Source organism: Dioszegia hungarica (assembly GCF_025882075.1).
Source record: "Dioszegia hungarica strain PDD-24b-2 chromosome Unknown MKK02contig_2, whole genome shotgun sequence".
NCBI classification, from domain to species: Eukaryota; Fungi; Basidiomycota; class Tremellomycetes; order Tremellales; family Bulleribasidiaceae; genus Dioszegia; species Dioszegia hungarica.
Window position 1 is genome coordinate 186700 of NW_026515766.1, and position 22694 is coordinate 209393.

Consider the following 22694-nt stretch of genomic DNA (forward strand, 5'->3'; position numbering starts at 1 on the left):
GACTCGACTCACACCCCAACACAGACTTGCAGACTCACAGATACATCCCCCCATTCCCACGCCTACATCCCGCTCAAACCTCCTCGCCCGCTTTCGGCTTCCCCCTCGCATTCTCCTTCCACCTCCCCTTGACCTCCCTCATTTCCCTCCATTTCCGATTGACGACTGCGGGTGTTTCCCCTTTAGGCCGATCGCACACCGGTTTGTACTTTGCGGTGATGACCACCTCGCCGCCTCCTATTGAATACACCGCCGGGGTCTCTTCTCCTCCTTTGCCCTGCCCATCTCCCCCCGCCCCGCCCGCATTGCCGCCGATCGACAAAGAAGAAGGAGGCATCGGCCCCAGCGTCTCCCTCAACGACCGGAGCATATTCCCAGCTTGCCAAGCCTTCAACTCCGCCTCTTGTCGCTGAGACTCCAATACCCGCTCGAGGCTTTCCCTCCCTTCTTGTGCTTTCCGCCGGTTCTCCATCTCCATCTCTTCCTCTTCCTCCGCTCCTGCGCTTTCTCTTCCTTCCCCCACTTTCCCCTCCTCTCCCGCTCGACCTCGACCAACCCCGCTCAGACCCCCATCCCACCCCCCATACCTCCACTCCAACCCCTTATCGGTATACCCACACCGCCACAGCGTAAGCGGTACCGGCTCGCCCATCTGATACGCCGGCTTACTCGGGTTCTTCCCCACATCCAGGAGATCAGAGATGAGCGAGGGCGATTCGAGTCGGGCGCCAACGAGGAAGAGGGCGGCGATGATGTGTCGGACTTGATGCCAGAGGAAGGCGGTCCCGATGAGGTTGAAGACGTAGAGCTGGGGTGGGGTGTTTCCGCTTCCGCTGGCGGTACCGCTTTGTGATATATTGCCGGAGGCGCTGGTGCCTGTGCCGACCGAGCTGTCCTCCCGGGCTTCACCGAAAGCCCCCTCTTTCTCAAAGTACGCCTCCAACACCCCCCGCTTGTGACTCTCAATCTGCTTACTTCCGTCCAGCTTGCAAAAGTTCCGAAAGTCATGCTCGCCCACCAAGAGCTGGGCGGCCTCGGACATGAGGGCGATATCGAGGGGAGGGGACGAAGGCGTGGGCGGGGAGTGGAAGGCGTATTTGTAGTGGCGGTATGCGCAGGAGAAACGCGAGTTGAAGGGGAGGTATTGCGGGTCAGGGTAGGCTGATGTGGTAGGGTCGGATGAGGATGAGGTGGAGGCAGCAGGGTTGGCGGATGAGGGGTCCGACAGGGATGGTTTGGTTGAAGAGAGCGATGGGTCGACAGGCGGGTGGGGGAGTGGGGACCAAGCGAGGACGCGGATCGAGGGCGGGAGTATCGCGTTGAGTAGTCGAGGATACGCAAATTCCGTAGCTTCCGGAGAGGCCGCCGGTTGGCTCTTCGGCTTCTTCAGCACCTTGACCTGACTCTTCTCCTCCTCTGACTCCCCCTCTCCGTCTTCCGGCTTCTCCACCTTCTTCGGCCTAACCACGGGCTCTTCCGCCTCTCTCCACCCGACCACCTCCGCACCTCCATCCCCCATCCGCCTTGCACTCCTCACCCAAAGATCAGCCACCTGTCCCGCCCCGCTCACGCCCCGATCTGTCCGCCCGCACCGACTATACCCCGCCCCCTCGAGCCCCTTGCCCGCTTCCACCAGCCTAGCCTTTTCCAGCGCTACCAATAGCTCCGACTCGACGGTCTTCACGGGACCCTGGGCGGTATCCGCCTGTATTGCGAGCCCGGAGTATGGCCAGCCTTCGTAGGCTATCATGAGGGCTATATGGCGTGTTGGGTGCGCGGCGAAGTGGAATGTTTTGGGAGGCTTTATGGTTTTGGGGGGCTTGGAAGGGGCGGAGATTGTTATACTAGGAAAGGAGGGGGATCGGGAGTGAAGTAGGTTCCGTGAGGTTGAGGAGGTCGGGGAGGACGGCGCGGAGAGCTGGAGGTTGGGCGGAGTGGGCGTGGGTGTGAGAGTGGGGGAAGAAGAGGAAGGGGTGACCTCGAGAGATTCGAGTCGAGAGATAAGCTCTTCTCGGGTCAGGTTGGTATACTTTGACATAATACGGGGCGATACTGAGCAGTATAGAGGTCGAGTGAGGCGCATGTACAGCTTCGTGGTAATGTGTAAAGCAAAGTCTTACAGCCTCTACAGCTGCATTTTGGTCGTCCGGTGAAAACTTTAAACATGCCCCCCATTGAAGCAGCTGAAACGTCAGGGGAAGTCGCGATGAGGAATGAGGAGTTTGCGAATGACGCATGGCGGGCCGGCCCTCGGCCGTCACAGAGAGACTCGAGGACACGGAGTGAGTCAGACGGATTTGCATAAATGAGCTGACCTAACATATGCATCCTCTGGACAAGGCCCTTCTCGCGAGTCACAGAACGATATCACTGGATTCAAGACAGAGAAGGATCAGTCATGCATGTTGACTTCCTCTACATCATCTCCATAGATGTCTGACGCATCCTCCATCGAGGTATCAGACCCATCGTCAGGCTCAATCTCAGGACATTGGAGAGGTGGTCTCAGATTCTAATCATCAGCCTTGAGGTCTACATTGTATAAGACCGATATCCTCGTACGACTCACCTGGAAAGCGTCATCTCTGTCGCGCAATATTCTTCTCTTCATATTGCCTCGCGGTCTAGAACTTGCTGTCCCAGGGTGATACTTGTCAAGACGCTCGCGCTGGATGTCCGGATGAGCATGAGCGTACAAGCGGGCTTGCTTGTTCCCGACCGTGCGGCGCTTGCTGCCCGGGGCCCTCGCGATTGTCCATGCAATCATGGATTCGAAGGATCCTTCCTCGCTCGTCAATGTCGCGTGGAAGTCGTGGAACTGGGTCAGCGCTCGACGGTCATCTTCGTCTATGTTTTGGTTGCTGATCCATAGGGGTCGGAAGTCTGTATTCCACCTGAGCAAGGTGAGTGTAGTCCCCTTTGAATAGCCCATTCTGGCATCAACAATGGCCAACGCGTGTTTGCCGATGGCTCTGGCGAATTTCTTCAATCTTCGGGAGTTATCACTCAGATCGTTGTGGGCGGTCACTGCTTCTTTCATCAGAGCGATCCATGCTTGTCTCGTCTCCCCTCGTGTCGGCCAGACTGTTCCCCGGGTCGTCTCTCCCTCGTCTGTTTCCTCATTGTCCGTCTCTCCATCGGCCTCGTCTTCAAAGACCGGTACATCGACACGCGCGTCGCTCATGGCTGTGCCGATCATCGACCTGTCGGGAAGCTCGATTGGGGCGCTGACTCCTCCGTGCGGTCTGATTGGGATCTCTTGTGGAATGATGGCATTAGCATCGGCAGCCTCGCTCATTTGCTCAGCGGTAATGGAGCCCATCAGAGTCTAGATTTGATCAGCAGATTCCTACCCCGTGGAACTAGTTGACTACAGGAAATGGACACCCGACGCACGTTGAAGACATCGTATTCACCGCCTTGTAACCACTTCTCATTCCACTCTGCCGTGATGGCGTTCTTGTGGCTCTCATTTGGATAGTCACGATAATACGACTCGAGCCAAAGAAACTGATCGACGGGAATCGTTTCAGAAAACAGAGCTTTAAGGCGGCGAAAAGCTTCTTTCTGGTTCAGCTGGGTGTCGTCCCGCATCATCTTCGTCGCCATCTGCATGATAGACTGGCCGTCGTTCAACCGTTCTCTGAAGCGTTGTAGCTTATCCAGCTTGTCGCGCGATCTGACGTTGTAGAAGCCGCGATTGCCCTCCCAGTACGGCTTGTAGTCACTCCATGTGAGCAGCCTGTAGGCGGTCCCTTCGGTGAATCCCATCTCAGCATCAATTTGAGCGAGAGGCTTGTGTGTGAGTCGGCGCAGAAATTTACCGAGTCGAGTCACACTAGTCGCGAGACTGTTGTGACTGGTGTTCAGATTCAACTTGAAGGCGTTCGGAAGCTGACCTAATCGGGGCCGGCTGGGTCGACTGGCAGGGTCCACGGCAGGCGAGATGGCTTGATCATCTTCCAGGTCTTGCAAGTGGCCACCGAGAGACTGAGGCCATAATTCAGTCGGATCCACGTTCATCGAGGTCTCTGCATCTCCAGTGCGCACAGCTTCCCCCTGTGAGAGTCTCCCTTGGACTGAGCTCACATACTCTTTCAGCACGTCTCGACAGACCACCAGAAACTTTCCGTCCAAGAGGTCCCTGTCCCACACAGAATCGACAAATTGATTCTCGTCATCCGCCACCTCGCAGACCTCCTCCCAGCGCAGATCTCTAACCGCCGCTGAGGCATTCATCCATGCATCGAGCCCTGCTGTCTGCAGACGTCGCAGGGTCGAGTCGGATTCCAGAGCCCTCTCGAAGTCGGTGATGGGGAGTGTGACCCCCTCGGGGGAACAGTGATGGGGAAATGACTCGAATTTGTAGCCCTTCTCCAGGCACTTGTCGATAGCTTCGTAGAAGGCGTCCTGTTCATCGCTGTCGTAGACATAACCGATGTCTACGTGCTCGTCGTCGGACATGATGCTCGGGGTGAGCGCAGGTGGATCAACTGATATGACAATGAATCAGTATGACTATTAGGAGACTGGTTTGTTTGGGATTGTTAGGACCGAGGGGCGGGATGACCTGTATTATATAGACCAGTAAAAGACCGTCAAGCGGACCAGACAGCGCGCTGTAAAGGGATTGACCGTCGTTGACGGAGCACGCCATCGATCCATCCCTCTGAGATCTAGATTGCGAGGGGAGGGTCGAGAAAAGATATCAGGCTTTCGAGTTTGAGCAATCCAGCTCCGATCGGTGGAGACACGCTAAAGTCTTAGCAGATATTCACCAGGCATGCCATGGATTGCAAGGAATGAAAGGAGTATGAGCATTTGGCGTTTCGGCGATCTGGTCGTCAAGATCCCAGCGCTGCCTCAGCCCCCAGGTCCAAAGAAGCGAGAGCTGGAAGGCTGACAAACATCCAGGCGGGCGTTCCCCGAGAAGTACGCCCTTCATTGTAGGCAACAAAGAAAAATTGACCGTTTGACGGTCTCACATGTCTGGTTGAGAAGACCTGCCATTGACGAAGGATCCGACTGAGATAAAGGTAGCTTACAGCGCCCTGGCCGACCATCACTGTCGGACAGCGATCAGGAAAGGAATATACATAATCATGAGTGAACACTTATTCTCCTGACATGCAGAAATCGTCACCGGAATCTCACAGTAGTGGGTTAGAGAAGTCTAGGTCCGTCATGGCGACATCCGGGGAATCGTCGTCGCCTCCGGGTGTAGCACTCATCAGCGCGTCGAAAGCACCATCAGGCATCCCGTCGGAATCCTCAGCATTGGTCGACGTAGTCTCAGTCATATCAGGATCTTCAGTGCAGAACAGGATGAAGGGATCACCCACAGCGGCCACGGTGATGTTGGAAGCTGCACCAGCGGAAACGATGTGAGGTTCTCGGCGCTTGATAGGAGGTTTCAAGTCCTGAGTGTCAGCTCTGCTATCATGGTGCTGATGATGTCGCAGGCGCCGGCTCTTTTTGGCGACTTACTCCGAAGACAGCCCATTTGGCGGAATTCATTTCCATCTCTTTCTTGGTTCGTGGTCCAACAGCACCAGCACTGTCCCCAGGGTGATAATGAGGCAGACGCTCGCGCTGTACGTCCGGATGCGCGTAGCTCCATAAACGACCTTGGATCTTGTAGTGCGTGTTCGGCTGCTTCAGGCGGAAGCGATCCGCCGTGATTGTCGCCGTGAGTATCGACTCGTGTGAGGCTCCGTCAGTCATCAAGGCATCAAAGAAGCCCTTGAACGCCCTCAGGTCCCGCCTGTCCTTTTCCACCAGGCTCGCGTTACCCTCACACTCGGCATGTTGTTCGGCATTCCATCTGAGGAGTGTGAGGCAGGTTCCGGCGCTGTATCCCATCGCTGCATCGACCTCAGCGAGCGACGACTTGGTAGCGACGTGGCTCAGAAATGTGTCAAGTCTGGTCGGATGGTCGCTCAAATCGTTGTGGCTTGCCACCGCTTCCGCCATAGCCTTGAGCCACGCCTTGTCCTTGTCTTCTCGGGTGGGAGGTGCACTTGTCACTTGGCGCTTGGGTGGCCCTCTCCGTGGTTTCTGACGGATCATGCGCCCAGTGCCGATGACTCCGGCATGGTCGGTCACGTCAGCGTCTTGAGCGCCCGGCTGCGGTGTTGACAATCCATCTCTCCCTTCAGCGGAGCTCCCTTCCCGCAGCAGGCTTTCGATCGACCTCCGCATACTCACCGGCCGCCACTGCGGCTCCATCCTGTTCTGAATCGTCTGTGTCGTACACGAAATCGTTGATCGGAAACGAGATTGCTAGATCGGCCAGTGGTGGATTTTCGAGGCCTTGCAGATCGATATCGTCCCCGCCGAGGTCAGTCGGCCAGTCTCCAGAATCACTCGCGCGCCTCAGGACATCATGCTCTCCAGCGGCCGACTGCAACTCGTCGAGTAGAATACTCGCCTGCATGGGTATGCCTTCATCACGGAGATAGAAATCTTGGTTCTCGGACATCTTGCTTGGCTCGAGCGATCGCTTGCGGAGCCGGTCGGTCTGTATGAGAAGAGTATGAGCGTGAAGAACAGGCGAGAGGACAGGTGTCAAAAGACCCCTCGAGCAGATCTGACCGTGCTTCGAAAAAGGATCAGTATCGCCCAAGCATCAGCGTCATCACCACCTCCCCAGCCGTACTCGACTCGCATTTGAGGGTGACAGTGACGGTCCGAATGGATCGTCCGATTGGGACGTATCGAATCTGGAAGTTACAGACAAAGGACCTTGGGAGAAACGCGTTTGGTGAGTCGTTTCATCAGCCGAGCTCGGTCGATATGTATACTGTCGAGAGAGCGGTCCACGCCGCTACTGATCCGACTGCAGAAGCCGTATGATGTCAGTCCGCAAACCGTGAGGATAGAGTGAGATGGACGACACTGGGAGCACGGACGTTTTCGAGACATGTGATTGGTCAATCGGTCATCCGGTCATCGTCGACCGGCCACGTCGCTCCAGCTCTCGTCCTTCATCTTCAATGTGACCATAACTCCGAGCTGCGCGATACTGCGTCTGCCCATCAGACCCTCATCGTCGTCCTGGGCCCAGCTGGCAATGATCTGGCATGCCACAAGATGGGCAGACGGACAGGCACGATCATGGTGCCCTTGGACACACAACTTCTCCCTCTCCACACAATCTGGGGAATGGGGCGGCTGATGCGCCAAATCCTAAGTACTCACGCCCATCACGCTTTCACAAGTCCGACGATGGCTCACTTTCCTCTCGCTTACACTCGCTATAACGTCGAGCAATTAGTATGGAACGCCATACAGCGGTGGCTCGCCGGATGGACGGTCCTGCTCCTGTCGACTTGGGTGCGTCCAGCAACGGAATCGTAAGTCATCAATCAGCCTTCTCTCCCTTCCATCAGATACTCTTGACCGAGCTGATGGGTAGTATGCACTGCCTGATGGCCCACGACACAGTATGAACACCATCCACAATCACCGTCTTTCCCAAAGTGGCCGCGGACACGGAGGAGGCAGTATGGAGCGAGTCAACGTCTTCATTCAGCCTTTGATGGCTCATATGAACGTGGTGATCGAGCATTTGAAGAGGGCGGGTACGTCCGCATCCTCGCCCCTGCCCTCTTATGGCCACAGCTGATCAGCAGGGGCGACCATACACCACCTCACAACCTACCCTCCTCAATATCAACATCCCGGCGAGAGTTACATCCTCGTCCCCACTCCCAAAGCGATCGACTATCCTCCAGACCACAGCCTCTCCAAAGACAGCCTGTCCAAGAGCTCTCCCTGGGCTTTCCAAGTTACCGTCACCTTCCTAGACGTCCGGCTTACGGACCGGGACGTCCGACCTTGGCATGACCCCATCTTCCGCCCTCTTCCCTTCGACCTCCCGATCCCCAATTTCCCGTCCACTACCATCCTCGGTCCACCTGGTCCAGTCACGACGGCGTATCGCTACTTTTGCGTCGCGGCGAGGGACGGTCCCCAGGCGTACTGCCACGATATCTTCTTCCATACCGACCACCGCCCGGACTATCGCACAATCGACACAGTCATCGTCTTCCCCAGGCTGAATGGGACTTTCTTCGACTTTGGGCTGGACCGGTTCTGGTCCTTCCCGGCAGCCAAAGACAATACCTCCACGCCGTTCGACACACTAAGGTACCTTGTCGATAGGGAGGTACCGCCCATCTTCCTCGGTGCGCCATGGCTCCAGCAGGTCGCGGAGGGGAAACAGGAGGTACTCGTCGAAACGGGTCAATTCGCGTTCGCGCTCCCCGAGCTCCGGCGTCGGGTGTACGACCACCGCGACAAGGTAGCGGCGTCTCGACAACCCCCTCCGGTCCCTCCCCGCATATACCGCTCGCAGTACTGCCGACCTCCCCACCCTTTCCCTTCCTTCGCGCCCGGGTACCCAATAACGGCGCGGCTCCCAGGTATCCCATCCTCGGACGGTGTCCCTGGACTCGAGGTGGAGTCGGACAAGCGTAAGCTGGATGGACAGCCCGAGCCGGACGCCGACTGGGCCGGCAAGCGGCAGAGATACATGGGAGGCGACCAAGAGGCGGGGCCGTCGAGGATCTATCAAGAGGAGCAGGGGGACAAGCGGACCGGGGCGCAGGAGGAGGCGGAAGAGGGGGAGATTGCCGAAGAGCCCGAGAGGGAAGAACAGCCGGCTCCAGTCATGGCTGTCCCGCTCTCGCTACGCAGTCCGTCAGTGACCGAGGTTGGCGCACCGTCCCAGCTGTGGAACTACGTCGAGCTGGTCCTCGGCGTTGATATCGAGATGGATAAGGTAGCCAAGACGCTTCTAGAGGTCTTTGATGTGAGTACTTCTCAGTCTGGACATCGCAGGATATAGCTGATGCTCAGGTCACGGAGTACAGGTTTGCCCAGAACCCACAGTCCAGCTTCCCCGACGCTGTGCAGGGATCTCGGCCGTCTCCTATCCTACAAGTGGGGACCACGGTCGATCGAGGTATATCTATGGTAGGTCCCTCAGCCCTCAGACTGAGTCTCTGATAGCTCAAGGTTTGAGAGCTGATGAGTCAGGTCATCCGCTTCATCATGCAAAACATTGAGGGGGTTGCGAACATCGACATCCGCCTTCCCGCCAGCTTAGTATCAGAGAAGCTGTAAGTATCCTCACCCATCGTAGTCCTATCTGAGCTCGTCAGCTGGACTCTCAGTGAGGACGCCGTGGCTCAAGGATGGGACATAACGAATGATCCGCTGGAGAAACGGCGTCCATGGCATGCAACCCCGCCCAAGATCGTGAGTCCCTCTCTACCTCGCTGTGCTTTGGTATGCTATATCGGATCGCAAGCTGACTTGTACAGCTTGCGTTATCTATATCGGGCGCGTCGGAGTGGGAGGATCAGGTCCGGACACTATGCGGGAGACTGGATGGGGGATGGCCGAAGGTCCCGGCTCAAGTCAGATGGGATTGAGGAGGATTGGTTAGGAAGGCCCCGGAAGCCATCTACAGCAGCCTCTGGTGATATGCAAGTCATTGCCATTGAGGAGCCAGAGTCTAACACCTAAGACTCATGGTCAGAGAGGCTAGCATGGGCGTTGCCGACCCCATAAAGCCCCCGAAGTGGGCAGATGACGCACGGACCAGGCTGAGGGGATATAGCTGCAGCCTCAAGACCCCTCTTATCTTGCCTCTTTTTCACCGGTCACCTTCTATGCAGTACACACCCAATCAGCCGCGATGTACAACCTATACCTATATCGTAGGGCTTTCATCGTCCAGCAAACACCACGTCGAGCAGACGACAAGGCTTTGGCGAAAGACGAACGGCGCAGCGGCTTAGGCGCTTAGCACACACACACACCTCCCCATCGCTCTAATCGCCGAGCTAAAGTTCAACCTTAAAGCCAAAGACGCCTCACTACTGATACGTGTACCTCGCACCTTGTATCCATGGAACGTACAGCATAGACTCCTCCTCGCGTTCTGCCATCTTTAGCGCCGCCTCACTGGTTCCGTCATGCTCGATACAGGGGTTCTGCGCCGACAAGGAGATGGAAGCGCAGAAGGGACTTCGGATGCTATGGTGAGTTTCCTGAGGTTGCTTTACCGCCCTTATGACTGTATCTTATGACCAAGCTGTGCGCTGAGCAGCCAGTCCACATCGCAGCCACCGGAGCAGTGGAAACACAGCATGGACTTTGTACACAACATCGACTACGCTCGTGGGGCAGATGGCGGTCTGTGCGGGGTCGACATCTTCATCCATCTCATGATGGCGCATTTGACCATACTGATCAGGCACCTAGAACAAGCAGGTAAGTTCCGCTCCTCCTTCACATGCATCAGACTCGCGCAGCGAAAGCAGCACTGACGACCAGGCGCCATCATACACTTGCTCAAACTCCGCCCTCCTCAATCCCATCACGCCGGCGAGATATACATCCTCGTCCCCGTCCCCAAGCGCATGGACCTGGACCCCACCCACCCCCTTTCCAAGGCCAGCCTAACAAAGAGTGCCAGCTGGGCCGTCCAGGTCACCCCAATCTTCCTCGACGCCCGGCTGGTCGATAAGGACGTCCGGCCCTCCCATGATCCCATGTACCGTCCTTTCGCTTTCGACCTCCCTATCCCCTACTTTCCCTCCATCGCGATCATCGGACCAGACGGACCGCTCACCACGGCCTACCGCTATTTCTGCGCCGCAGCTCGGGATGGTCCAGAGGTGTATACTCGGGATATGCACTTTCACACCGCTCACCGGCTAGACTACTCTGCTGTCGGTATCGCGGTCATCATCTCCACCTCTCCCCCTTCGGCTCTCGATCTCGAGGGAGACGGTTCCTGGTCCATCCCGTCCGCTCCTACCAGCCCATCCACGCCGTTCAGCATCCTCCACTACTTGGTCGATCGGCGGTCCCCACCTCTGTTCCTCGGCGGCTCATGGTTGAAGCGGATCGCTGAGGGGGATATGGAAGTCATGTCGACGACGTACCCCTTTGCTTTCGCACACTACGATCTCAGGCGGCGGGTACACGAGCACCATCAGAAGATCACTACTCGGCCAATGACACATCGGCCGATCGCACCGCTTCCTCGTCGACCCCTGCCCTCACCTCCCAATCCGCCTCTTGCTTTTCCGACATTCGCTCCCAACCTGAGGCTCGCCGCGGGCGACAGCTGCTCCGAGTCTCTCACGGTGCCGTACTTGGGGCGATTCAAGCGCGAGCACATGGGGAATCTGGATGCAATCGAGCGAGACAACAAGCAGCGGAGAGAAGCAGAAATGGAAAAGCAGACTGGCCAGACGGTCAGTTGAGGGAAGCAGGGAGGAAGGTGCAGGGACCTAGCATAATCAAATATGGCATGTACATCAGGATATAGCTCAGAACTTCACGGATCTACCTGCCCGTGGATCGAATACACACAAGGAACCGACCTTGTCTTTCAGGAATTCTCCTTCTTCGTCGTCCGTCATTGCACCTCTGCATTGGCCATCGAACTTTCCGCGCCCGCAGCGGGTCCCGGACCGTGATGGGCGGACAAAAGGGCGAGCACTTGTTCCTTGGACAGCGCTGTTCATGTCAGCCCGTCCATGCGCTTGCACTCACAGTCTCGGGAAGTATCGGTCAATGGCTTCTTCGTGTCCTAGATTCATCAGCCATCTCGAAGCCTCGCCGTCGATGACGCAACACCATGTGCTCAAACTCACTTGCTGGAAGACACCGTAGCCCCCGTCCTTCTCAAACTTGGCTTCCACTTTGGTGCGCACGGATGAGTTTTTCGTCTCACGGGAGATCCAGGAGCCTTTGTCTCCTGGGTAAAGATCTTTCCTGTGTTCGTACAAGAGGGGCGGAAACAAGTTTCCAAGACTGGCAGCCAGTGCCTTGGTTGTTGCTGTGCGATGCGCATCCGCGTCCTTGTTTGCCGGACAAGGGATCCGATCCGCCATCTCCTCCACCGAGATCCCCTTCCTCACAGCCAATTCGAGGAGTAAGTGTTCATGCAGACGTCGTTTGATTCCTCGATCCAGTTTGGATCCTTCTGCGATGCAACCAGGAATGAGGGCAGTATCCCACCTCGTGATGATCGTGGCAGTGCCGTCAGGCCAGCTCATTTCTTGGTCGATTTGTTCGAATCGCCCATGCGACTTCAGCGCGTGGCTGAGGCCGGTCAGCGTGCCACTGGGTTGGTCGGCGCACACAGAGTTGTGGATCTTGCGAAGGGCCTCAGCGTCCTCTTTCGACAGGGCTTCCACTCTCTTCGGCGGAGCCTTTCGGACCCGTTTTGCTGGTTTCTTTGGGGTGTCCATGTGCTTCGAGATGGCGCTGGAGTTGACGTCGATCTTTCCATTCTTCCACAGATAGTCGGATAAGCCGGCTGTGTCACCCCGTTTTTTCGCCCGAGTGTACCGGTCCCTATGCATTCTCTCCTTCTTCAACCATGTCGTCAGTCTATTCATCTGCGCGATCTCTGACTCGAGAGCTTCGGTGTCTTCCTCCATAGCATCCTGCACGATGTCGTCGGGCTCTCTGATGTCTGCTTCCATAGCGTCCTGCACGGTGTCACCGGGCTCTTCGGCGTCATCTTCCATATCGATATCGTCCCGGTACTCGTATTCCTCGGAGTCTTCTTCCATAGCGTCCTGCTCGGTGTCCTGTAGCCCCCCTGGGCTTGCCTCTGCCATGTACCAGAAGTCCATGTGGCGCCGCAGGACCTTGTGGTGGACACGAACCTTGTCTTTTTGCCACATAGCCTCGGAAAAGGCCGATAAGCTCTCGTCGTCCCTGGTGCTCAACGCCGCGAAGTAGCGGTCCTGATTGACACCCGGTGCCTTCCGCCAGTCTTCCAGACTCTTCACCTGCATGTCTGTCAGATCGGTGTTGTTTTGAAGAGCATCATCGACGTCTTGCTCAGTGACTGTCGGAAATCCAGAGATTTTGAGCGTGGGGAGCCAATCTGCAATGTCGTTGGGTGCCGTGTAGAGCGACTTGAGGCAATCAATGAAATCTGAGTTCCACGTCACCTCACCGCACGCCACGGGAGGGAGGTTGTCCATCGTGGGATGGCGGCTGTTCGTAGCAAAAGTTGGAGGGAGGGTATTATTGGCAGTGACGAGTATATCAGGGGCACTTGAAGATGGTGACGGGAAGACGAGTGAGAGGGGTGATAGAGACTCGATCGAGGAAAGTTGGAGCAGCTCGGGAGCCTCATATAGTCCGTCGGAGTCGATAAGTGGCCCAGCGGAGAGACCATCGCAGAGCAGGCCATTACAAAAGGGGGGCATAGTAAGGGATGACAAGCCAAAGGAGCACCTGTCCATACGCGTACGAGCGATGGTGAGTACAGCTATCGATCCCAGACTGAGCTGACAATTGCCGCCATGTACAAATGTGGCCGGCTCTCGAGGGGTGGGGGACAAAGGTTTGTAAGCTGTGATGGAGCGCATTGCCGAGATCAGTCAGCAATCAGCCCTGCTGAAGTGGGGAGACGAAGGCGCTCGTGCCCCGCTTTCGGGTGATATCGGCCGATGTCCGCCTTCTCAGGTGTGTCAGCGGAGTGCAGCGATAAGGTGGGGCATGGGCGTCGATCCGGAGCGGTGCTGAGCGGCGACGACGCTGCAGGGAAATGACGGCGCCTTGCCTAGCTTATCGAATGATATCGGCCGAGATCCTAGGTGTGTCAGCGGAGCTGTCTTCGGATAAGAGAGAGCCAGGCATCAGCCATGCACCCAAGTAGTCAGCCGGGCCGAACGTCGATATTGCCACCCAACTGAGATTCGCCACCCAGCCAATTCCCAGCGTGTCGCTCCCTCACGGTTCTTGTGGTCTACATCAAGTGGGAGTGAGCAGTCAGCCTAGCCAGTCCGAGCCATGATGATATCGCTCATATTCATCGTAAACATGAAGGGTATCAACAGACCCAAATAGAGATACATACTCGTATACTTCTCCTTCCCTCCACCCCTCCCTGAGACGCACATCATCGATACCCACCCTGACTCCTCCCGTAGTTTGGCCCGTTGTACGCATTCTCATCCACCCAGCCATGCGACCCCTGCTGTCCATACCCCTGCTGCCCATACGCCTGCTGTGGCGGGGGCGGGTTATTGCTATACGCCCGTCCATGCTGGTTCCCGCCTCCACCACTACCACCACCATATGCCGCCGGTGGCGCCGACGCGGCCGCCATGGGCGTAGCGGAATTGACGGAGCCGCTATGTCTTCCCTGAGCTGGAGGTGGGGGTGCGAGGCCAGACTGGCGCATAGGCGGGGGAGGGAGGGGGCCGGTAGCGAGTGCGCCGCGGGGTTTGGGGTGGCGTCGCTTGGCGGGTGTGCCAGAGCAGCAACGGAAGAGGCAGCGGATGAGGAGGAAGAGGATGGCGATGATCTGAAATCAGCACGATCACCGGCTCGAGGGGAAAGGAGAGACTTACGATCAAGCTGACGACGATCGTCACGGGGATAGAGTACTGCAAGTTCTGAGTGTACATGGAGGACAACCTGTCTTGCCATGGTCCGGCCTGGCATGTCGAGTTGAAGCATGACCCAGCGTAGCCGCATGGCGAGCCATCAATGAGTGGGCTTTGCAGCGTGATACAAGTGTTCCTGATGGTCAGCATCACACCTAGGCCAAAAGGAAGGGACATACGAAGAGGTGGGATCCCTGCAGCTAACAACACAGCTCGTATCCGCTCGCTGACCGCACGCCTGGGTAAAGTTATAGTTCGCCCCGCCCGAGTTCTGGCACTGCGCATCGAGACTCGTACATCTGCCCGTGGCGCAGGCGAGACCGTTGCTACCACATGACTCGCCGTTGGGGCGGTATGAGTCGGACGGGCAGGTCGCGTTCCGGCCGGTACAATACTCGGCATAGTCGCAGCGGTCGTCCATGGATGGTCGGCAGATGGTACCGTTGTTGGCGAACTGACAGCTGGAGGAGCAGCATGCGGAGTTGGTAGGATCGCACACTGCGCCGGAGCGGAATTTGCAGGCTGAACGTCAGCGAGGAAAAGTATTGATGAGGCTGGAGCTTACTGGAGGGGTCGCAGCATGCAGAACTACTGTTGAAGCCGGGATCGCATTCTTCTCCGGGATCGACGATACCATCTACTGATCAGCTTTGTCCGAAAGAGGGGCTGAAAGAAGACTTACTGCCACACTGCTGCAGAGCGATAGTCGTCCGTCCACCTGGATTCTGAAAGCAACTAGTCTGGATCGACCGAGTCCCAATGTTGGAGCCTGATATCAGCTTTGTCCATCCGATACTACTCACAGATGTTCCCGATGGTACAGGGAGAAAAGGCAGTCTCGACGCTGGAAGTTGTGGGGTTCATGATGAACCTTCCGCCCGAATTGCAAGTCGACGTGGAGAAAGGACAGCAGTTCCCGCTTAAGGTACAGGAGGAGGTACAGTCGTGGATAGCTCCAAAGCTGATATCAGCCATGTCCATTCTCTACACTCACCCATGGCCGATCTCATGTGCGACCAAAGACCACTCCGTCTGCAAAGCCGTCGAGACACCCGTCCCTGATACCACTGATCCCTGCTGCCTGCTCGAACCAGTCTGGCAGACCGTCCCGAGCCATGCGACACCGACTTCTTGATCCTGCTATCAGCCCAGTCCAGCGTCAAAACTCACCCTTGCACAAGCGCTCATGAGATGCCACAGCCCGATCCCATCCCCTCCTCGATTCCCCCGCCACTGACTGAACCGGCTTAGTCGCTCGTCCAGGCTGATTCCCGAGTCGCAGCCGACGTTCCAGGTCGCGTCCGATGGCGCCGAAGTAGGGCAGGTCATATTCTGGACGACGAGCTCGGTGATGCCTAGCGAGATGTTGAAGGTCTGGCGATAAAGGGACGAGACCTGGTTCATGACGTTGAGAATTTGCGTTCGTGCCGCCGTTCCGCCGTTGTAGGTCCGGACGTAATTGCAGTCCAGCGCGAGGCCCATATAGACGACCTGCTGGGAGGATGGGCAGCCAGAGGTGGACCCGATGGAGCCGATGTAGTTGGAGGAGGGATTCATTCCGCCGGTATCTGACCGACGGACGACGGCAAAGGGATCGTCGAGGGGCGTGAAGATGTTGTCGTGCCGGTTTTGCCAGATAGGGTGGGACATGTTCTGGTTGTACGGGTGGTGGTCGTGAGAGCAGGATGAGGTCTGCGGCTCGTCGTCGAACATGTCGGTATCCCGGAAGATGACCATCGAGCCGTGTGTATCGAGCAGGGCCTCCTCTGGCCTCCGTAGACGAAGATAATTCTCCGAGGTCTTGACGTGGTAGGTCACCCCGTCCATGTTGAAAGACCCCTCGACCACCGGTTCCTGCCCATTCATCCCCGTATGCAGCACCATGATCCCCGCCGTCCCTCTTACTCCCTTGCCACTGTTCATTCCCGCCGTCTCCTCCGCCTTGATCCGGCCGATCCACCGCTCATCAACCACTTCTCCATTGTACAACCGCCAGTCCTCCGCTCGTAACCTTTCCGACGGAATGCCATCTACGCGGATGAACGCGTCGGGATGGAAGAGGTCCTCGGTCGGACGCAGGAGGAGGTGCGCGGGCGTATCCGAATCTGGCACAGTCAGAGTGAGGTGGATCGTGTCGCTATGCCGAAGATCCGAGGGTGGAGGAGGTGGCGGGTGAAAGGATCTGGGACGGGAGAGGGGGTTGCGCGCGAGTCGAGGGAGGATGTTGAGGGTGGATTTGGGGGTATGTACTCGGCGTACAGGTGGTGGTCTGGGTGATCGAGCTGATATCAGCTATATCCAAGTGGCTGACTCACCGTCCACCCCTGAGAGCACTGCCAGAGCTGCCAGCAAGAGCAACCCCTTGAAAACCATAGCCAGAGGGAATTGCCGCCGCCGCCGTATCGGCTCCATCGGTATTCTGCCTTCCATCACGAGTGCGGAGGAGAATAAGACCGAGAGGGGAATGGTGTGGATAGAGATGAAATGCGCCGATGTATGTCGTTGCAAAGCGTACGTCGGCGGTAGGTGGGCGGCGACAAAGGATGGCTCTTTTCACCCTGACTTGACTTTGAGAGACAAGTGTTTCAGACTATCGTAGCGAGGCTGGGTAACCTTCAGACCAGCTTGTCAACGATGCTCTGTCGCCACTGTCCGACAGCAAGGGTAGATGGGAAGATATAAGTACAATAGATAGATGCAGGATCGACGATGCAAGGACATCTTGCGCAGTTCAGGCTGTGCTCGGTGACGTACAACTCGGGCTGCTTGGCTTGGCAGTTTTTCACCTCCACCCATATCATCCTCGTCTCTCCTCTTCAGCTGACCTTGGCATCGGGGACCTGAAGCGCGATACAGAGGAGGGGAGCGCTACCACTGATGTCGACGATGCTCGTCAGCTAAAATACTCAGGACGGGTTAAGCAAAATTGGGCACAGGGGCTTGCCGTCAAGCGGTGCCTTCAAACCTCGCCAGTGAGGGGTAGAGAGATCTCTGCTGACTGTACTGCGTGCCCATATCGGGCTCAACAGCGCTGACGATCCAAGCCGACTTCCTACTCTCGTTCACGTTGTGTGGTAAATCAGGCAAACGAGACTCATTTCCACGAAGCTTAGAGCTCCGACAATGCTGGTTCACACTGTTATGACCGTGTCCGGGACAAGGACCTCACTTGTATCTGACAGCGCTTGGATACACCTAACGCTCCGAGGAGCTGCCGGGCTGCGTATTAACATCAAGAAGGACATCAGCCGTGACCTGCGGATATCAAAGGGGGAAACCTTTCAGTACCGCAATCAAGCGAAACACATTGTGCCTTTCTCCACCTCTGACGCCGGCTCCGTGTGCTCGTCTGTACTAGCCAGTCTCCCGCCATATATGGCGGCACACCTGCTCCGACCTCCTCTCATCCTCTCTTCTCCTCGCCAAAGCATCCAACTCAGCCAATCCTCACTCTCCACTTCACTTCACTTCACTTCACTTCACCAACTCATCCTGCCTCCGCATTCCCCTACCCGTCCCAGCCCTACCTTACTTACATCATGTCCAGCGCCGATTCGACTCGGCTCTCTCTTTCTACTATCTGCGGGCTTCTGTACCTGAAGTCGGTGCCCATCGAAGCCTGGACTGCAATGGTCGAGGAGCACGGCTATGACGTGGCTGCCGCTCACGACCTCATGGGCACTGACGGACGCCTCCGGGGTCTTCAGCGTTTCCGACTGAATGGGTGGCTGACTCCGAGGCTGCGCCCCGCCAGGAAGCGCGCACAGACTACGGAGAAGACCGCAGAGCCCGCCGACCAACAGGCTAGGGAAAAGCCCGCGCAGCCCACCGACAGACAAAATTTGGAACAGCTCCTCGCTTCCAAAGACCCAGAGACGATCTCTTCCCTTCTTCGCTCATCGTCCGGTTTCACCAAACCTATCTTTATACATCCAATTGTCTTGCAAGCTCTGCAAGAGTTCCAAGAGTCTTTCCAAGAGTCCAGCTTGGACACGCTGCCGAAGATACGGGAGTCGATGCAGTATCTACTGACGCATCATCCAGGATACGAGGACTACTTCCTCGAGGTGGTCAAGAAATACGGGTTCAAAAAGGCTGACGTACTGCTCGGCCTCCAAGAGGGGACATCACTTACCATGGTGGAGATGAATCGGGCTTACACGGACGACTTTCTGGCCACCATGAATGACACCAACGCACGGAGTTTAACCTTCTTCCGCCGGGGGCACGGCGATACCGTCAATGAACGCATTCAAGATCAGAAACACTTCCGCGAGGTGATCGAAGGACCCGATGGGCTGTCCAGGAAGCAAGCATTCACACACTTCCAGAACCAAAAGCGCCAGAACAAACAGCGCTGGACGGACTCGACCATCGATACCAAGCTACCGGCTTGGTATCAGAGGATGCACGATGCAGCGCAGTCTCGCTGGCTGGAGTCGCACCTTGATGGCGACGAAACTCGTAATCTTTTGCAGACTCAGGTATACAAGGGGATACTTGCAGATACGCTGAAGAAGGTCGAAGACGAGAACCTTTGCCGTGGTCTCGTAAGTCCAGGCTGAACTGTACACAGCGTAAAGCTAACATTCCAGTCACTCGAGCCTGAAATCGAGAAGCTCTGGGCAGATCGCCAGCGCCAGAATCAGTCGCACTTCGAGCCAGTGATCATCGCCACTGCCGCCGCCGCGAGCGCACCGAGTCCCGAGACCGACCCGGACTGGCAGATGCCACAAAACGCACCTACTGCCTCTCCAGATGCGGCCGGGGTTGATGACGACATGGAGCATCCCGCTGTGGAAGAGTTCATGGCCGGCTGCGATTGGGAATCAGGAGGCACGGATCTCGAAACGAGTCGGGGGCCTGGATGGGCGGCCGATGAGGCGCCAAGCGATGCGTACGACGTGCACGTGACCGACGTCGAATTCCCTCCATGCTACTGGTGACCTGGTAAGATTTTGCCCTATTTGGACACACCCTATCGTGTCCCTGCTCTACCTCGCCCTTTCCTTTTGTCGTATATAGACTCGTGGCAGCGTGGATTGTTCTCGTTTGCTTAGATTAGCTACAATAGATGTGACATGTAACCACCATGAGCAGTCTCTCCGTATCGGCAAGCTGCGAAGTCTCTGCAGTTATCTGCAAATGGGGGGATCGGGGATCTTTGCGTCGTTACCATGCCCTACAGAGCATAGGCCATCACGCTGCTTACACATGGATCGGCAACTTTCTGCAACAAAGGGGACTTACCTTTCAGTACACCCAATCTTACGAAACGCAATCTGTTCAGAGCCTACCCGACGCTGATGATTTCTCCTGTTACAGCATCGAGCTGATAGCTTGCTCCTCATCTGACAGCAGACGAGGGTGGAGATACGGAGTACCTTTCAGCATCGCAATCTAACGAAACACGATCAGTTCCTGTATGTCCTCTGATGTCCTCCTCGTGATGGCGCCCGGCTTGCAAGCCTCCAGTATCGCTATATCCGCTGGACAACATATGTGTAAACCTTTCAGTACCGCAATTATACGATACACGTTCAGTCTCTTCTCATCCTTTGACGCCACCCCCGTGACCACGCCCAGGTCCTTATCGGTCCCCAGTGCTATAAGCCGGGATGCCCCTTCCCCTCCCCTCCTCATTATTGCCCTCATCGCCCCGTACCCCTTGCCCAACATCCTGTTGACCTGCTCGCATAGACTTACCCAGTCATCCCTTCCACCCCCAGACCCCACATTGTCAACGACATGTCTGGCATTGAAACAGCTTATCAGTCCTTCCCCACCCTTTGCGGGCTTCTGTACCTGACGGCCAAACCCATTCCAGGATGGACAGCATCGATCGAGGGTCAAGGTTACGAAATGGAGAAAGTATTTGATCTCATGGGCAGCCACGAAGGCCTCAAATCGTTGCAGCGTTTCCGGCTCAGCGCGTCGATGACTGCGTATCCCCAGGACTATCAGACTTTGAAATCGATGCTCGCTACCGAGAAAGACAAAGAGAAGGTCTACACCCAGCTTCTCTCTTCGCCTGTCTTTGCCAACAACTTCTTCATACACCCGGATGTCTTGCAAGAGTCCAGCTTTTACACACTCCCCAAAATCCAAGAGTCCATGCAGTACCTGCTGACGTACTTCCCAGGGTACGAAGATTACTGGCTCAACCTCGTCAAGACGGAAGGATTCATCAAGGCTGACAAACTGCTTGGGCTCCCAAAAGACACATCAATCACCATGATGATGTCAAATCGGGCGTACACGGATGACTACTTGAGCACGGTGAAGGCGGTCACGGCGCGGAGTGAAACCTACTACAGTGCTGAACCCTTCATCAAGCGGCTGGAGTTCCAAAAAACGTTTCGCGAAAAGGCCCAAGAAGGGTTGTCCAGAGCAGAAGTATCCACCGAAATGAAGAAGCTCAAACCCTTCACTGACTTGACGATGGACGTCAAGCTACCCGCCTGGTATCGAGGGATGCACCGAGCAGGACAGGTGCTTTGTGCCGAGTCGTACTCTGGTGGCGAGGATGCCACTTGGCAAAGTCGAAAATACAAGGAGAAGCTTGAGAAGAAGCTGAAGGCGATCGAAGAAGACAACCTCCGCCGCGGTCTTGTTAGTTCACGCTACACCGGGTGACTAGGCCGATCAAAGCTGACACCCTAGCCGCTCGAGCCCGAGATTGAGAAACTCTGGGCTGATCGCCACCAACAATCGGACGGTGGGTCGGCATCCACCGCCTCCGACCCGATGGCACCGAGTGGCACGAGCGGTCCGAAATGGCAGCTGCCGCAAAACACTGCGTACACATCCCTTCTACCGGAAGTGGACGCGTCACGAGTCGACATGGAGGCAGTCGACCTGGACGAGCTCCTGTATACTTACGGTCTGGTGCCCGAGGGAACTGGTGTCGAGCCAAGTGGACCAAGCGCGTACCCGGAGGCGCCGGGTGCCCCGCTGAATGCGGACATGAATCTCGAGGAATACGTTCCGTTGGGGCCTGGCCCTGCATTCGACCCGCGGTACAGGGGCTTACAGTGATGTGACGCTGCCTGGTCAAACGCGGCGAGCTCTACCCCTCTTTCCTTCGATCTGTTCGCTCCCCATCGGCTATTCGTTGTGTCTCCTGTACATATACTCTCGTCTTTGGTCAGAGCCCCCATAGATAGATTCGACGTGTGAATACTGTTGGCGGCATCCTACCGCGACCGGGAATTTCAGAGCCGCTCGGATGATCAGTACGTGAGAGTGAGGCAAGGAAGGCTATGTAATTGCTTCTTGACCCAGCGCAGTACATACGTCTCATGCTGGAGGCAGAACCAGTCAGATGCCTGAAGCCTCCCGGTTCCGTCTCGGAGGCGAAGAGGGTGGCCGAGTGCTGTGAGCGATCGTGCCGATCAGTATAGGTCAGTACCGCTGACCCTCCAAAGTGAAAGATGTTACTCGTCAACTATAGATACAGTATTGCTCTGCGCTGGGCTAGGCCCCCTCCTGGCCGCCCCTCGTGATAGTCGTTATGGATCGTGCCGTATGGTCTTGACAGCTCGCAGCGCTTGGGCTGGGGTCCTGGAGAACGAGAGATCTTTCGGAGTCAGCAGATGTCCCATCCCCCCTTGACTCGCTATGAGATGATAGGAACGCACAAGGTTTCAGACTAACCGTCATTTGCTCGCACCTCCTGCGCCTATCCTTGCCTCACCCATCCCAAATACGTCCCCCTCTCCCTCGCCTTGCCGCCTACTCCACCCAGTTGCCATACCCCTCGCAGCCATCCCCCCTCCGCCCGACCGCACCGGCGAGCTCATAGGCGACAACGATGTCGGTTTAAGTGCCGAGCCAAACGACAGTGGCTTGAGGCATGGTGGGGGAGAAGAGGTAGTGACGCCCGGCCGGACAGAGAGGACGCGCGCAGAAGAGAGGGCATTTCGGGCTGGGGAAGTGATTGACATTCCTTCGAGTTTTCAGGCTTGATATGTTCGGTAGGTATGCAGTGTTTCTGAGTGGGATAGGCGGGTGTGAGGATGAGTGGGAGGGGAGAGTGAGGGATGCAGGTAGTTATAGCGAGACTGAGGAGAGAGAGGGAGAAGTTTCGGTGAGTGGAGCTGCTACCGGCCCAGATCGGGCCATATGACGAAACTTTCCGCCGATCCCTTTCTTCCCCACTTTGGCCGTGCCTGGATTGAGTGTGGCCCCCACTTTGCCACCCTATTCAGCTTACCTCTACGCGCATCCTCCTCTTTCCTTGCAAGCATACGCAGG

At 56.6% G+C, this 22694-nt stretch overlaps 9 protein-coding genes across 9 annotated transcripts; 4 read left to right on the forward strand and 5 right to left on the reverse strand.

Annotated features, from left to right (window-relative positions):
* Window positions 1-73: 73 nt before the first annotated feature.
* Window positions 74-2038, reverse strand: MKK02DRAFT_34954 (putative pseudouridylate synthase; the record flags this gene model as incomplete). Its single annotated transcript, XM_053089044.1, has 4 exons — window positions 74-498; window positions 568-808; window positions 887-1918; window positions 1979-2038. The coding sequence occupies 4 exons, from the start codon at window positions 2036-2038 to the stop codon at window positions 74-76; spliced, it is 1758 nt and encodes a 585-aa protein (XP_052948911.1).
* Window positions 2039-2392: 354 nt separating this feature from the next.
* Window positions 2393-4464, reverse strand: MKK02DRAFT_29257 (uncharacterized protein; the record flags this gene model as incomplete). The annotated part of the gene is made up of 3 exons (XM_053087764.1): window positions 2393-2512; window positions 2570-3328; window positions 3397-4464. 3 exons carry the CDS (start codon window positions 4462-4464, stop codon window positions 2393-2395), a joined length of 1947 nt encoding a protein of 648 aa, XP_052948912.1.
* Window positions 4465-5150: 686 nt separating this feature from the next.
* On the reverse strand, window positions 5151-6481 carry MKK02DRAFT_29258 (uncharacterized protein; the record flags this gene model as incomplete). The annotated part of the gene is made up of 3 exons (XM_053087765.1): window positions 5151-5420; window positions 5488-6167; window positions 6208-6481. The coding sequence occupies 3 exons, from the start codon at window positions 6479-6481 to the stop codon at window positions 5151-5153; spliced, it is 1224 nt and encodes a 407-aa protein (XP_052948913.1).
* A 635-nt stretch (window positions 6482-7116) lies between these two features.
* Window positions 7117-9440, forward strand: MKK02DRAFT_29259 (uncharacterized protein; the record flags this gene model as incomplete). The annotated part of the gene is made up of 7 exons (XM_053087766.1): window positions 7117-7335; window positions 7418-7583; window positions 7635-8815; window positions 8863-8979; window positions 9043-9125; window positions 9180-9264; window positions 9330-9440. 7 exons carry the CDS (start codon window positions 7117-7119, stop codon window positions 9438-9440), a joined length of 1962 nt encoding a protein of 653 aa, XP_052948914.1.
* A 546-nt stretch (window positions 9441-9986) lies between these two features.
* On the forward strand, window positions 9987-11285 carry MKK02DRAFT_39421 (uncharacterized protein; the record flags this gene model as incomplete). Its single annotated transcript, XM_053090585.1, has 3 exons — window positions 9987-10052; window positions 10125-10284; window positions 10348-11285. 3 exons carry the CDS (start codon window positions 9987-9989, stop codon window positions 11283-11285), a joined length of 1164 nt encoding a protein of 387 aa, XP_052948915.1.
* Window positions 11286-11440: 155 nt separating this feature from the next.
* On the reverse strand, window positions 11441-13025 carry MKK02DRAFT_39422 (uncharacterized protein; the record flags this gene model as incomplete). The annotated part of the gene is made up of 3 exons (XM_053090586.1): window positions 11441-11541; window positions 11578-11614; window positions 11679-13025. The coding sequence occupies 3 exons, from the start codon at window positions 13023-13025 to the stop codon at window positions 11441-11443; spliced, it is 1485 nt and encodes a 494-aa protein (XP_052948916.1).
* A 923-nt stretch (window positions 13026-13948) lies between these two features.
* MKK02DRAFT_39423 (Metallo-peptidase family M12-domain-containing protein) lies at window positions 13949-16868 on the reverse strand (the record flags this gene model as incomplete). Its single annotated transcript, XM_053090587.1, has 9 exons — window positions 13949-14356; window positions 14403-14574; window positions 14618-14960; window positions 15004-15075; window positions 15121-15207; window positions 15242-15399; window positions 15433-15575; window positions 15609-16720; window positions 16754-16868. The coding sequence occupies 9 exons, from the start codon at window positions 16866-16868 to the stop codon at window positions 13949-13951; spliced, it is 2610 nt and encodes an 869-aa protein (XP_052948917.1).
* A 1109-nt stretch (window positions 16869-17977) lies between these two features.
* On the forward strand, window positions 17978-19384 carry MKK02DRAFT_39424 (uncharacterized protein; the record flags this gene model as incomplete). Its single annotated transcript, XM_053090588.1, has 2 exons — window positions 17978-18988; window positions 19034-19384. 2 exons carry the CDS (start codon window positions 17978-17980, stop codon window positions 19382-19384), a joined length of 1362 nt encoding a protein of 453 aa, XP_052948918.1.
* An 802-nt stretch (window positions 19385-20186) lies between these two features.
* On the forward strand, window positions 20187-22618 carry MKK02DRAFT_29262 (uncharacterized protein; the record flags this gene model as incomplete). The annotated part of the gene is made up of 7 exons (XM_053087767.1): window positions 20187-21050; window positions 21102-21472; window positions 21763-21815; window positions 21898-22025; window positions 22071-22296; window positions 22445-22527; window positions 22553-22618. The coding sequence occupies 7 exons, from the start codon at window positions 20187-20189 to the stop codon at window positions 22616-22618; spliced, it is 1791 nt and encodes a 596-aa protein (XP_052948919.1).
* Between the last annotated feature and the right edge of the window lie 76 nt (window positions 22619-22694).